We start from the raw sequence: 16311 nt of genomic DNA on the forward strand, positions 1-16311 counted from the left end.
TACATTTGTAAAAAAGTCAATCCTGTTGTAATATTCTGACTCATGCCAGTCGACGAGTAATCTACTACCATCCTTCCGACTTCATTCGTTGTATTACTTTTTGTGTTTATTTAATGTAAACAACGCAAGCAGGTTTAAGTAGTTTTAACGCATTGTATTGCACGCAGACATCATATGAACTTCCCCTCAGTTTAAGTGGTGTACTCAGATAAAACACTTTCACGTTGTACATGCAGCTGTGCTGTTTTTTAGCAAACATTTCGATTGTACTTTTAATATAATATAGTGTGTGAAAATCAGTGAAAGTTTAAACAAGGATCCGTTTAACTATGGCGACTGTTTCTACTGGTGACGGTGATGACCTCCTTGACGACAGCAGCAGGTTGGAGACAGAGGGTCAAGGTAAACGTCATGAACAGATATTTTTATTTCTTCTTTTGCTTTTGTCAGATACAGGTATAAGAACCAAATTTAGAGAAAGTATTGCCTTGTTTTTATTTTCATTTTTGCATGCCAATATATGTTATCAGCTGCATAAAAATGTGGTGTTTATCATAATTTTGAGTAGTCTTCGTATAACCATGCAATAAAAGAGCAGAACTGTTCACTTGCTCTACATGACTAGATGTAAATGTTATGGATTTTTAATTAGCTGAGACCCATAATGCATTTGTACTCAGATTTGCAGCAATTTTGTCTTAAAGACTAGTCTCTTGAAACAGGTAGACAGATAGTCCTTCGTCACATAGGCAGTGCTGTATGTTGTGACTTGCATTCGATCATTAAACCATAGAAACATGTATAGTTGTACGGCAATTCCTCTGCTTAAAATCATTCAATTGATAAAAAGGAACACTTTATGTTTTAACGAGGAAAGTTTTAATCCCAAATATTATGTTGCTAACAAAGCCTTTTCATCTTATTTGTTTTTTGAAATTGAGTCATTTCATTTTATTTCGAAAACAAAATGAAATAGCTACAGAACGATACTCAATTTAAAAGATAAGAAATATTTAAGCAAAACACTATTTCATTTTTAATTACGTTACTTATACATTTGCGGATAATTGAAGCCTTTAGAAAGGGTCTAGTAAACATATTGAATTTCGGCAACAGTATTTAAGCTGTTCTAATTGAGTAGTTGAACTTACTTTTATGAGCAAATACTTAGAATCAACTGGCAGATACATAGGAACATAATTGTATTTATGTTAAACACAAGATGTAACGTTCGAGATGACTTCAATAATATTGAAAAATCTTGTTTCACAATCGTTGTTCAAATAAATAAGCCTTAAGTAATTATATTTTTATAACTTTACTAACACTATCGGCACAACAGAACATTAAGTGTCGCATTTTCCTATATCGGTTAACAATGGAGCTCTTATTTGAAACTCGTGATGATGTTTTATCATTGTTAAAACTACATTTGTTGTCATTTTAAATCTACGTTTCAATGTCTAATTCAATAAAACGACAACGAGTCCCTTTTTAACTTTTGAGTGTGAGTAAGTGTACGACGGAAGTTCAGTATGTAAAGCATAATTGCTAGGGTCATTCAAGCCGAGATTCTTATGAAACTGCTCCTAGGCTTGATCGACCCTAGCTGTGCTCACCTATAACAATGAACATCACAATCAGCTGATGTAAAAAAGGAAATATTTGAAGAATGGAACATTTGAAGGCTTATTTTGAAAACGCGTACGAAAAGGTTTGCTATTTTGATTTCAAGCCACTCGTTATTTTCCGCAGCTATTGCCATTCAATACCATTTTGTTATATGTCATTTTTAAGACTTTCAGACTACATGCTAATTATATGACATATCCTTCATTATTCCACCAAATCATAATTTTAAATCCATTTGAAATCATTGACAAATGACAAACATATGTATTATACAATATAATACATGGTTAACCATGGCTTTTGGTTGATAATTGCCCCAGTGGACGGAATAATTGCCCGAGGGTTTTAGCCATGTATTATTCTATAAATAACGTTGTCACGACGTTAGAATCTTGAGGTTTTCTTCACGTTGTAACAAGGTTACTTTTGGAAACCAAAACACAACCTTCATACAAGGTTTTCATATAGTCGGGACAATCTTGCAAAATAACGTTGTAATACAGCTTACAAATATATTTAGGCGATAGCGTTGTGACAACCTTGTGACACAGTTATACAATAACCTAATCATGCCATAACATTAACACATCACGGTATGTATTTGCTGGGTTAGAACTACTTTTATTGCCAATTATTGTAACTCTTCTTTTATTGGTCATGAATACCACACTTCTAAACAGCGTAAGCCAAATCACAGTAACGACTGATTAAGAAATTCAATATTTTATAGATTTTATATTTGTATGTAATTACTAATTTGTTGGTAACTAAAAAAAATATAGCGTTTAAAATAGCAATCCTAAGCATGTTTCAACATTTTCTTTGACCTGAATAATAGTGTATGATTCCTTTTGCTCATCATTTCAAACGAAAACAAAACATGCATCATCATAAATAAAATGTTTTATCATCCTGTATTTTTTTAGAAACTTGTCTTACCTATGAGTATATAATTACGGTTAAATTTATGTTTGAAACTATCAATTATTTTTTTTAACCCACATACATCATTTGAACGTTTAAAATATTTCTTCGCAAAAATGATGTTTCAACTGCGTAAAGTTGCCATGGAAATGGTATTATCCCATCAAACAAAATACGACGAGCTCGAAAGTTCACTCTTATCTCTTCATGGCCGTCAAACTCAAAATAGCAAGAGGTCTCACAGGTTATTCTTGCGCCTTCAAAGTAATGTATTTGTTCGCAAAAAATTTTTTTTAAGTTTTAATATTCAATTATAATACAATTCACTGTTCTAAACATATTTTGTGAAAAGCTTGTTATATTCAAAGTGCATTGTGGACGGGAGGCCGCACAAAGGCGTGTACTTTTAGCAAAAACAAATAATTATCCTCAAAAAATAAACAAAATATTAACAATAAAATGTTTATTTTAGTGCAAGATGGTATTCCATTTCATAGAAAAGTATTATGAAAATTCATATCTATCGTGAAATTAAATACTATCTTACACGAAATCAACAAATATTCTCTATAAATTCTATGAAAACAAACATTTCTGTTGCACGAAATATTAATGATTCGTTTATCAGATGCAATTTTGTTTGTAAATCCAAATACAATACATGTTATTTCTAAGAATATTAAAATTTAAATGTTCAAACGATCAAACGTTATACGCGGATGATAACAAGGGTTAAATATGATTGACAAATAACAATAATATTTCAAAAAGGATTTATATTAAAGCATGAAAGCTGTAGTATTGTATATTCATGGTTAGGTTTCAGTTTGAATAAGCGATTCCCTGTTTAAGTCATGCATATACTAGTTAACTGTTATTCCATGAATCGTAAACACATGCTTTAAACGATAAATAAATAATTGCCCATTGTATCCACGCATAACTAAAGCATAACATTCAATGTTCCAGATTTTATTGGCAAATCGGCATAAAATACCCATTGGCCATTAACAACATAAATATGGCAATAACATAATATCAACTATAGAGAACTGCGGAATATTAACATAGACATTATGTAACTATATAAAAAAGCAAAAGTTGTTACACCTTTAGAAAAAAATAAATAAACAAAGATTCACATTGTTATTACAAGGAACATTGTTATTGTACAAGGACAATAATTCTTTTATTCATGCTTCTTTAATATAGTTGTTCTTTTGCTTAGCATAGGTCGTTTAAACATATCCAAATTTGGCCATGGTATTCTACCTTGGTATTTAAAGCTTAAGAATCTTAATTTACTACAGCATATTAAACAATGATATTAATTTTCAATTAGATTAGCGTTACAGCATTTGCATAGTCCATTTTCTACCAGTATAATTTCCGGTTTCAATTTAAACCTGTTGGCAGATAACATACTGGAAGAATAACGTTTTCGTATATTATCATTTTTAATTTCAGCAAGATATTCTTCGTATTCATTGATATGGCATGGAAATATTGGTTTAAAAATTGCAAACGCTTTAAAAAGAAATGAACGATTTTCAAGATTTTAACTTGATGGCAATTTTTAGGGAGCTTCAAATTTTTGTTTTTCGCATAAACAATTGTCAAAAAGTTAATAATATTTACAGTCAACTTTACAGTCAATGTCAATGATCAAATCTAGCAGATAAAAAGATTGGTGATTTAGAAACAGTTAAAAACTACGTTTTCAAATGCAAAGAACTGCAGGAAGAACCTGATGCATTGGAATTTGATGGGGTGAATGAAAAGGTATCATGATTCCCCATTGTACAATATTTCAAAATATCCAGAAGGTGCTAATTCATATTCACCTTTTTCTTTCGAGGCCCTGGCAAAGAAAACTATCAAAACGACTTATACAGACAATACAAGTTAAGGAACATTACATATTGAACGTCCCTTATATCAAGGTAACAAAAAGAAGGAATTGAAACCATGAATTACAAATCCAGTTGCGACCAATAAAATATACGGCGTCTACTTTAAGATACCGAATCAATCTACAATGCTAATTCAGGGGCTTGAACATTTGGCATCGTATATGATTCAACAAACCTATAAGTTTTCAAAGTAGGTCTACAAGAAGACAATTGATACCTCCTTCACAAGATAAATGATAAGAATAAGGCTGTAAAATTGCTGAACCTTCTTTGCTTAGAGGTATTTAATCCTGTACTCTTTGATTCGGTGTTTACTCATAGAAAAGCAGCACCTGAAGTTCGCGTCAATTTTACTATAACATATGACAAAGGCTTGTTTTATCTCACAGGAAACAATACTATCGATGATATTATCAAAGCTTCCGGTAATGAATCAATGAATATTATTTAAACATGTGTTAATAAATATAAAGCATTGCTGTGGAGTCTACCGTCGGTTCCGGCTTAGTTAATTACTTTTGACTACAATTGACATCAAACAACAACAGCAAGTCAAACACAATATTACTGTCCCTTGTCGCCAGCATGACTAATTTCGTACTTAAAGTACAACACTATTTGACAAGAAGCACTGTTTTACCGATTTCAACAAAATTATAGAAGCATTAATGTTAATGTAATATTCCGTCTTAGCCTGAATAAAGAAACCTCATACATCTGTTCTAAACATTCTGCTTGTGAACGATGAATTGAATACACTCTTTGCACTACCCCTTTTTATTTATAATTTGCTCAACGAAATTAGAGCCTATGTAAGTATTGTAAACTACTGCTTTGTTTATTCGTTGTATGAGAAATCTAGTTCTGGGGATTTTACCTTCTCACAAATGTCTTCTCGTCATCATTTGACGAAGTTATTGTTAGTCATGAGAAACCCAGTACTATTGTTGTTTTTTCATGCAACTGCTATTTAGGATTGAGAGGCTCAGACATTTAAATGCTCGGGCTTTACAACCTGGCAAGCTAATTTGTGGTGGTTTCACCGGGTCAATTAAAACGGGGTTTCATAGTTTTTTAGACCCTCCACGACTGACCTTCCTTAAAATGCAACACACTCGTGCCAAATATAGGTCACGGTTATATTGTAGAACATATAAAGCTTTACGTTTACAGCAGCTTTTCTGAACGGATATTAATATATGTGTAAGCATATCGCATAGTAAATTGCTTTGAGAAATGTATATTAAAACACATGAAAACTATTTCACTTACATTTGCGTTTATTATGACTTAAGAAAGGTACCAAATATCGTAAAGACACTATAATATGCTATTACGACTACGTTTTGGAAGAACGAACACTCCCAACCTTTGTGCCTCAATCGTGAGCTAAGACTTATTTATATATACAATTTGGCAAGTTTGTGCTCCTTAATTTACAGTTATCGGTTCTATATTTTCTTCAAACAGATATATGTGACTTTAATAGCCATGTATACCTTCATATAATTTAGAAATCACGTGAATCTTTATCTGGTTGGATAGCCTCACGCCTTTGGAAATAAAGATATCTGTATTGGAACGTCAAAGACGCACTCGACTAAAGCTGGTACTAAAATTTCATCCAATGACAAATACGCAGTGCCAGTCCATACACAGTATACGGTGTGCACTATTTTTTAACATGAACAATTTTAACCGAACATTTTACTGGACTTTTTAGTAATGTTATGGGCTAATCAAACACATAACTGTTACCCATAACATGATCAATATAGTGTGGGTATTTGAGAAAACAATTAATGCCTTCATTAATTAATTTACATTGTCAGTTACTATTACTTTCTGGGTATATGTATGCCTTTCAAGCTATTATTAGAGACAGGGAATAATTCCTTCTAAAAACCTCATCACTTTACATTTTAGTTAGCATTGTTGTTCTATTTCAGTATTAAGGGTACGTCATAACCTACTATGATAATAAGGGTAATTTTGTGTGACTTTTATACCGCGCATACAACGGATGACTTATTCAAATGATGTCATACCACATAGTCAGCAAATCACTTGTCTCAGATATTGTTAGAAATACAGCAGATAAATAGTGGAAACGTTAAACTTCAAGAGCACTTACAGAGTGAAAGTTAACAATGGTGATCTTAGGAACGACGTTAACTTGTTCCAAACATCAGCCTTGTCTTCTCGCTCATATATGTCTCTTGAAGATGTGACGAAATCATTTATATTAACCTTTGAATATCTCTTTGAATCATTACATATGCATAGCCACTTTTCGACCAACTTGTTATGTTTCAGTGTATGTTATGAAGTTCTGCAGTACTGTATACACTAACTTCTTGAATCTGTGTTTCAGGCTCAATACACAAAACTGCATATCTACATGTTATTGAACAGTTGATATTTAAATAGAAAAAATGATTTAATTTCCCTTTTTTGTTGCAAAACAAATATATTTAACAGTTATCTTAAGATTTCTGTAAAATAATAACTATGAAATTTTCAAGACAGACACATATTCACTTGTCTGAGTCTGGCTCTCAAACAAAGACTCAAATTGTTAGTGAATACGAACCCTGTTTATTTTCAATCCAAAAGGCAGCCATTTGAAGAGATTGCTGCTTGTCATGCTTGATTTACCGGTACACTTGGTTATGTTACTCACGAAAATCCTAAATTCATCAAAATAAATAGATTCTGCCCAATGTTCATCAATAAAAAAATAATCCTCACTTTATAAACAGATGGACGGACGGCAAGCTCTAAAAATGTTTTTCTTTCCAATCAGTATCCTAAAGTAAAATTCTTAAATCTTCGAAATGTATTTCACTATACATGTTAGCCCCCTTGTTTCCAATAAAAATAATTCATTTATAAGTTGACAGGAAGGATGAGATACGTCATTTGTTTTGAGGGAAAATACACAAAGAGCTAAACTAGCTATTCAAATAGAGCAACGAACAGTCATACATAGTGATCTTATTCAAGAAGACTGTTTCGTTTCATGATTGTTGATAATATCAAAGTTGTATAGCAATATTAGCATAACGAACTTTTAAGAACGCTATGGCAAGTACTAATCAGAACTACTAAGACCTATAAATAGGGGGTATTATGATAGGGCGCTTTTTGAATACCATAGGACGGGTAAGGTCGAGGGATAAGGTATTGAAAAGGGTAAGCGAAAATTATAAACCATTGGTGCTAAAAGCAAAGGAGGGAGTCTATTGGATAGTTCTCGTAACATACTCGACGACGAACGCATGTGCGATGTAGACTCTGCTGCGTGTCATAGGAATTCACAGGAGTGAAGAAATATCACGTACTATGCACGCCGTCAGGTACTAGTTGTGGCTCTGAGAGCCAAGCTCAAAAACCTTCACCGCTAGTGCATACATTTTCGCAGTGGTGCACATTAAACATGATATAATATCACATTTTAGAGCTTCATTCTGGGGCGGTTATATTTTAAAATTGAGGTTTATGTTATAGTTTTCCTTTTCTGAAATATGTTTACGCTTTCCGGATCTGTTTTCTTCAGTCTATTTATATTATACATAAGCTTAATAAATGAGTTATTTATATTATTATTATGACAATGCTTTACTATAGCGCGTTCGACCATTACAATAAAAGGTGCATAAATGTCCATGAAAGAAAAAAAAACGTTTAAAACTTATGTTGAATATTGGTAGTACATGTAAAACTGCTGTCATACCAGATCCTTTTAATTTTATTTTAAACATAAATGTATTTTGAGTATGCCTTAATCGAGACCTCTCTTTTATAAGTAACCTTAAATGACAACCTGCCATCGGAAATTGATTTACAGTATAACATTAAAAGTTATGTGTACATCTGAGTAGTTCTTAGTAGATCTAAGTAGCTATTAGTCCGGTAATATAACACATATCATATGTCGCCATAATTTAATGTTCTAAGTCATGCTCAGGTGTATTGATTTCACATGGTAAGGGATTTGTGAGATATTCATACGTTCTTGAAACAGACACTTATCCGTTCTTTATGTGAAGCTTGTGATCATTTTCATGCTATGAATCTACCAACTCTAAGACCGAATTGACTTCATTGCGAAATTGCAGCGAGGAAAATGCATGGCTTGATAATTTCTGATAGAAATTCCGGTCCTTAAGTACAGACTAAAATATGTTAATGCACCATTAAAACACTAATCTGTGTGTTATACATTTTACCACAAAAACAAATCAATGTCAATTGTGCTAATCTTGCCTTCCCTTAATTGATATGTTAGTAAACAGTGTGATCGTACGCATATTCTTTTCTGATAAAATATTAACCATGCAAGAGGTCATATCATATCACATCGTCTTGTTTACTACCTGCTCATCAAAGATCTATGATAGGTTTTTTCAGTCTCGACTGATGTAGGAACCATCTGCGTAAATGAGTTGCTTCTTTCGTGCTAATTTATGGTGCACGTATGCTACATGACGGATTTGAAAACTCGTTTGCTGCACGAATTGAATGAAAATATTATAGATGTGTAGAATTGCTTATAAAGTTGTGTACTTGTTCAATTATTTCGCTATGGTTCAATAGGTAAAAGGGAATGGATCCGTGCATATGAATTCAATCATGCTTTTAATCCCAAGTGTGCGAAATGCATATCAAGTTGATGCCTGTTTTAGGTGTTCCAGAGATCGATTATTTTGTGTGGTACGTCAAAGACGGTAGGATGTTCGAATGTTTAGAGTGGAAGGTTAAAAACGGTAGGTTGTTCCAATGTTTAGGTTGGTAGGGTAGAGTCGATACACAGCTCGAATGTTAAAAGTGGTTGGTTAGAGTCGATAAGACATTCGAATGTTTTCGTGGTGTTATATGCGTTACACATGTTTACAATGTTATGTTCTACATTTTCTTCCTATTTGCTTTATCCTTCCGATTTCATTTGATATAGCTTGCTGTTCTAAAAATGAAAAGTTACTATTAGTATGTAATGCTTTTAGCAATTTCAATTGTATGCAATCTTGAGGTAATATTATGTTTTGAGTTCAGGCAATAGCCAAACGGAACACCTCGGTCTGTCATATAAAGCTTGCCGGCTATGATTGTTAGACTCCAAGATATCATATTTTCAATTTAAAGAAACTATAATATTAAAAAAATGTATCAACATAGCATATCTTTTCTGTAAATCGGTACATTCCTCTCTCTATTTAACAGACCCCAGACATCTCACCATCCAAGACGTTTATCTCTTTATACAAATGTTCCTTTTTACGTCTTTTCAGTCACAAGTGATTTCTTGTTCAAACGGAACGACAATTATCACCGAGAGTATTTCTTTGCATAATTGAAGTGTTGTTCCAAACAAATAAGTGATTTTACAGTTATAACCTTTTTTGTTTCGGTAACATATTTGAACGTCTAACAAGATACTTTTACGTCATATCTTCTTGAGACCATCACCTGCTGTTTGACATTAAAGATAAAAACTTAGACACACGATTGAGGCAACATTCTAACGGTGAGATGCGACTCAGATATCGTTTGAAATTTGTGTCTTTGTAAAATTTGTGGTTAAGTATAAACTTGATATATCGGGGTAAAGGAGGTGTTTTATAAGTATGGTTGTAGCGCAACGCCAAGCGCAGTTGTTTCCTGAATAGGTTTACTAGTACAATATGAAGTCAAAATCGTAATTATATGAGATGTAACAACACTAAGTCGGCCAAAGCAGAGACACTGGTAAATGAATTATACTTAACTATTAAAATATAAAGGCACAGATTTTTGAGGATTAATCTAGGATAACATCTCCTCTGTTTCATTAGTTCGTAGTCGTGTCTTTTGTTTAGTCTATGAATAACTTATTAAGCTATTGCTGGACATAAAACAGCTTGGAATTTAAAACCTGTCTTAGTGTATTTTTCCGAGCTCATTGTGTCTGTAGAAATCTGGTCCGTCCTAGATTTTCCGCTTTCGAAAGTGGCATATGTCTACAAAGCAACACAAACAGAAGATTTAAGGATATGACATTTCAAATTATCAATAATTATGCGAAAAACTAAACTTGAATTAATATCAGAAACTCTTATCTCACTTCTTGCTGCGAAACCCTTCTCAGTTTGATGCACTCATTTTAAAAAAGCGTTAATGGTTTATTATAAATATTTATCCCTCTTTAATTGTGCAAACTAAAATACCAGGTTGATTGATAAAGCATCCGTTTAACATCAGAACCATCCTAGCCACTTACAAACTGAAGAGGGCACTTATTATGCATTGTCGGATCCACTTGTAAAACGGAATGAACGGTGTGAAAACCGTGGTTGCCGACAATACTTATTATGAAGCTGTACAATTACAGGTTAAACTAATTACAGCCTAAATTATTTCTATTGATATTAAAAACTACCGAAATTTCAAAATGAAATTAGAAAAACCTATAAAATAAACGTTTCCATGAAGATTTATTTATTTTGAGGTATGCTCTTGTTGCCAATGCAAATAAATGATTGCTGTAAAGTTGGCATTTGGCAAGCGTCGGGAGTATATCGGTTCCAAAATTAACCTTCGACAGTTACCAAACAATGCATATTAAATACTAATAAACAGTTCAATACCGCTTTGACTCCGTGAAAACTTTCAGAATTCGGTTCGTACGTCGACCTTAAACTATATGTTAGTTATATGTATCTGTAATGATGACATTTATTGGCACAAACTTTACGAGACACTCCTGTTTCATAGCGTGCAACCATGAAAACGCATGCTTGTTTAGTATAAAAATGAGTCGAAATCTGTCCAGGGAAGTCTAGGTAATCTTTTAGGTAAAGGTACCATTATTTATGATTTTCAACATTCATTTTATCAACATTTTCCACACAGACAGTCATGAAAACATTCACATTTTTCAACACCTTACCAATGTAACGTTACTAAGCTAAGATTTTTCAATATATCTAACTAACAATAAAAGTGTCATGTCATGTTAAAAATAGCTATATTTTGTATAATTCTCAAAATCAACACATGAATATAATTATTTATATAATTATTAACAGCCAATATGACATAACCGATCGTGTAATTTGTTCCTCAAAAACAATAGAAATCACAAAGCAAATTACACTGTAAATTATATTAGAGATTACAGCGGGAATTTTGGATTAACATTACGTGTAACAATGGAACCTACAAAGGGAGGTGAATCACTGTCAGAATAACAATAGGAATAACATTGAGAATGGTTATATTTTGTGTGGTTATATCTGCTTTAACTTTAATGTCTTCATGTGTATTTTAATGTCTTTCAAACCGCCATAAGCGACAGTGTCACAAGATCTAAACTTCGTTTAACTATGACTAGAATCCCATAACCTTCAATGTGAGAACAAGGAAAATGCGACTTTAAAACGGGCATACAACCTAAAATATTGTTGGGTTTCACCAAACTAATCTAATGTTCCCATAACATGTCGTAATTTCAACCTTTTTCATGTACTTTAAACATTTTGTGAAGGATGCTTTGTAGTGTATGTGTGTTTTTGTTTAGACCAAGTCTGTTAATTGGTGATTAATTTGTTAATTGATTATTTGGTTATCGAACAAAATTGCGTATTGCCAATATTTTAAAGACGATATTGCCCAGATTGATTGAAAGACGATACGGTCCAGAGATTTGAAGACGACATGGAACAGACTGAAAGACATTAAAACATCAGTTATTCGTAAAGGAAAAACCGCTGACAAATTATTTTATAGAATGATTTTCATATGAATGGTACGTAGATACACGGGATAAATTTCCATGTTACAAAACAAATGCAAAGACTCTCACAACCTTCATTTTTCCACATAAATCACATCTTTAAAAAAAATAATGTCAGAAATTATGTTGCATATTTATTATACATACTATGTACGTGTTAATTTATATGAACACTATTAATTCCAATTGCTGATTTACATGAAATAGTTTGAATTGATATGTTTTCTCAGAAAGAAACATTTGTATATGTATGTATCACGTTTTCTTCGCACAAGGCCACATTTTAAATATGATGCCTTTTGTTGAACGCCCTCTATTTATTTTCAAAAGCTCATGTAACTGAGTAAAATTTATTTTAAATATTTTCTTGTTAATACAACCACGTTTATTTATGGCTTACAACTTTAATCTGATAAGAGTGATATAAGAAACTTACCGTGGAGAAATAAACGCTATTTAAGGTCACACAAAGGTTATAAATACAAACAACAGCAGAGCGGCTTGCTCATTTCTAGGAGTTCTTTGGAAATGTGGGCATACATTTAAGACTGAATGGGAATAACATTGGGAATGGCGATATTCTATAAATGTTATTAGTGCTTAAACTTAATCATTTATCTTGTCTTTATGTGTATATTAATGTTTTTCAAACCGTCATAAGAGACAGGGTCACAACATCGCATCTTCGTTTCAACAAGGTAAGCATCAAATAACTCTCATTGGGATAACAGGGAAAATTGGTGTGACTTCACATCGGGCATACAACATTATAACTATGTTAGGATCCATCAGACTTATAGAAAGATCCCTTAACGCCTCGTTATTACAACCAATGTGTTCTTAATGTATATTGCGTAGGAATTTATTGTAGTGAATGTATGTTTTTTCTTGACATTGATTGTTTTGGCACATTTCGGGGAATTGGTGATTCAAATGTAAATAAATTATTCGGTATATGGACAAAACGGTATACGCACATCGTCAATATAATTTAGAATTAATTGTGGAAATTACAATGCAAACTAAGGTTGGAATTGGGGTAGAGAATTACAGTTGGAATTACAATGGAAATTACATTGAAAATGGTAATATGTGTTAACTTAATCATCAATTTTCTTGTCTTCCTCTGTATTTTAATGCTTTTCATACCATTATTAGATACAGGGTCACAGGGTCAATAACGTACTTTAAAAACGGGGAAATTGTGTGACTTCACATCGGGCATACAAAGTTACAATGTTTGAATCCATCAAGCTAACAGAAAGATCCCATAGCACGTCATTTTCTTCATAAATCACATCTTATAAAAAATGCATCGCAGTGATTAGGTTGCATATATATTGCAAATACTGTGTTGATGCTAAATAATATGCTAAATAATATTAACACCAATAATACTTAATGTAATTGACTGAATTTTCGGTGAGCTCGTCAAATAAATTGTATTTTAGAACATTATAATCGTTGTAGTAGTGGTAGGAGTAGGAGGAGTAGAAGTAGTAGTAGTAGTGGGAGGAGGAGGAGGAGGAGGATTTGTGTCTTCTAGTCTGACGGTCTAGGTCATGTCGTCTGAAATGCATCGGCGATGGGCAAAGATACTCAAACATTCAAAAATGGTATACACGAAGGTACTGTGACTACTCGGGCAGAGTACCGGTTCTCGTATAGAAACGAATACAGGTATAAGGCGTTTGGTTGATATATATCGTATCGAGCGTTCGCGTATCGGTCAAAATATCGATGAAATAAAAACTTTAAAAAAATATTTTCTTCTTTTATTTTATATCATTTTCATCCATGCGCGCTGCCATATTTGTTTTCCGAAACAGTGTCCGGTAACGACGCCATCTAGTAGCACGGTACTACTGGCGGGTTTGGTCACCCAACAGGTGCGTGTATATAAATGAAAGTTTAATTGGGTAATGTTTCAAAGCACAATAAACAAATAAATAACCGATATAGACTAGCCAAAACTGGAGTTATAGTACAACAGTTAGAACTTAGGCTCCGTGGTAATTCAGCAAACATAATGATCAGATAATTAACTGGAGCGACTCACTTGCATGGTAAATTAGTGTGTGAATGTTCCACAGAGAGGATTTTACAGAACATTTCGTGACGTATACACTTCTAAGTGTTATTGTCTTTCATTTAAATTGCTTTCAAGTTCATAAGAATACAACAAAATTGGAATCCATATGAAAGTACTAAATAAATGCCTGCGATAGATCAAATGGCATTTTATGGCAGTGAATTGTATGTAACGTCCATGACGAGTCTTGTCATTGACGCCGCCGCTGATCAAACAGTTAAATTAATAATACGTCAATTGTCAAAGAAGCGTAATATTCAGTGTTGGAGTTGCTTTTATCCCAACAAATATTGCAAATAAAGAGTGAAAATATAAAACATGAATATCAAACACTTGGGATTCGGACTTATATGGCCATGCAGTAACCAAATATAACGATAAACTTCAATAGGAAAACATTGTGTGACGTCAGTTTGTCCGTATTTATATGCATTTTCAGAGAGCAATGTAGAAATTTCCATTCATTCAGACAAAATATTGTTACGACGTATTTCCTGACAATAATTGTGAAATATGTATTTTCTTCTGCTCAGTATGTTCTTGAAATGGTATTTCTGTATGAAAATACCACAGAGCTCAACGAAACATGCGTTTTTTACGTTTTGTTTAGATATTTTGAAACCATTTGACTCCCGTACACAAGAATGCTGATAATATTGATATGATAATGCTATAATCTCGGGCATGACCGAAACCTCTAAATACTTGTAATACGAGTCCTCGATCGTATTCAAATTAATTCCCAATGTACGAAATTCCAGTCACAAGTGATGTATATTCCTAGCTTGGTGACACAACGTCGTCCGTACGATAATGGGAGATAAAACCAAAACAAACATTCACTTTGATGCCAAGTGGTTATTTCGCAACTGGGTTGGTTCCTGTTGTAAGTTGAGTACTGAATGAATGGAACGAGGGCATATCAGTTAAAAGTGGCATGCCCTCGCAACTAACAAGGGTCCCTCCTTGTGTGCATTCATCCGTGGTCCAGAAGTAAGACACTGTTTATTTCTGTGTTTGATAGTGTATTATCAAAGTGCTCTTATCTAGTAGAAACTTGTGAAAACATGGATATAACCAGGTCGCTACTTTAATGCTTATTGATGATACAGGGATGCTACATGGCTCAGTAGAACACTAGTTGTATGCACTTATTGATATGCATAAATCAATAGTTGTTGTCAGTTATTGTGTTGTTGTTTTATTATTTGTGTATTTAACGGATATGAAAAAAATATATTCAAGATAAGGGGTTTATAATAGGATGTGGATGTTTAATGGATGATGCGAAACAGCTGCTTATAAATTTTGTGTATGCTATAGTTTCACGGAGGCTTCTTATAACCATGTAATAGAGTCATCAAAATTTACTTGAATGTTCTACATACGTTTACATGTCAAACGAATCGAATATGTCTTCGCGTAAACGTTATGGATATTTAATCAGCTGATGCTAAGGTATATCCAGTCTTTACACTAATTACTAAGATATTTTTTTTCTGGATATTACACATATAACTAATAGTTTGTAAAACGAGCAGTCCCTTGTTATTGACGGTGGTAGTTTTGTACTTAAGGCTTAATTGATGCACGCATCAATACGACACGACTGGCCTTGATTTTTAACAGAAAATAAAACGTTATAATTAATTTATAATTATAGTTGAGAGGCGGTGACGTGGGGTTTCTTTGAAACTGAATCTACCTTTAACCAAGTCTGTGTTAGCATTGAATGCTAATAGAAACATTCTAAGTATTGTATTGATTGCTGTCAACATCATGGTTTTTAGTAATTTGTCGTGAAGGATACCTCTTTCCCTGATGTAACACCTCTGACCAAAGCAGAATACAGATTTAAATTCTGAAATGGGAGAAACTTCATAATATTGGCAATATAAATGACGTCACTGCATTGACTGAAATTAATGAATAATGAATGAATCTCCGGAAGGTCAATGTAGCACTGTGAAACACTA

The 16311-nt window shown here is 33.0% G+C and overlaps 1 protein-coding gene across 1 annotated transcript in view; it reads left to right on the top strand.

Annotated features, from left to right (window-relative positions):
• The first annotated feature begins 209 nt into the window (after window positions 1–209).
• Window positions 210–16311, top strand: part of LOC128212203 (uncoordinated protein 58-like) — a 30887-nt gene continuing 14785 nt past the window's right edge. Inside the window, exon 1 of the mRNA XM_052917531.1 lies at window positions 210–402. Coding sequence (XP_052773491.1) covers window positions 330–402 — 73 coding nt within the window. The 5' untranslated portion in view covers window positions 210–329. The remainder of the gene's footprint in view (window positions 403–16311) is intronic.

The sequence above is a fragment of the Mya arenaria genome, chromosome 12 (assembly GCF_026914265.1).
Source record: "Mya arenaria isolate MELC-2E11 chromosome 12, ASM2691426v1".
Lineage (NCBI taxonomy): Eukaryota > Metazoa > Mollusca > Bivalvia > Myida > Myidae > Mya > Mya arenaria.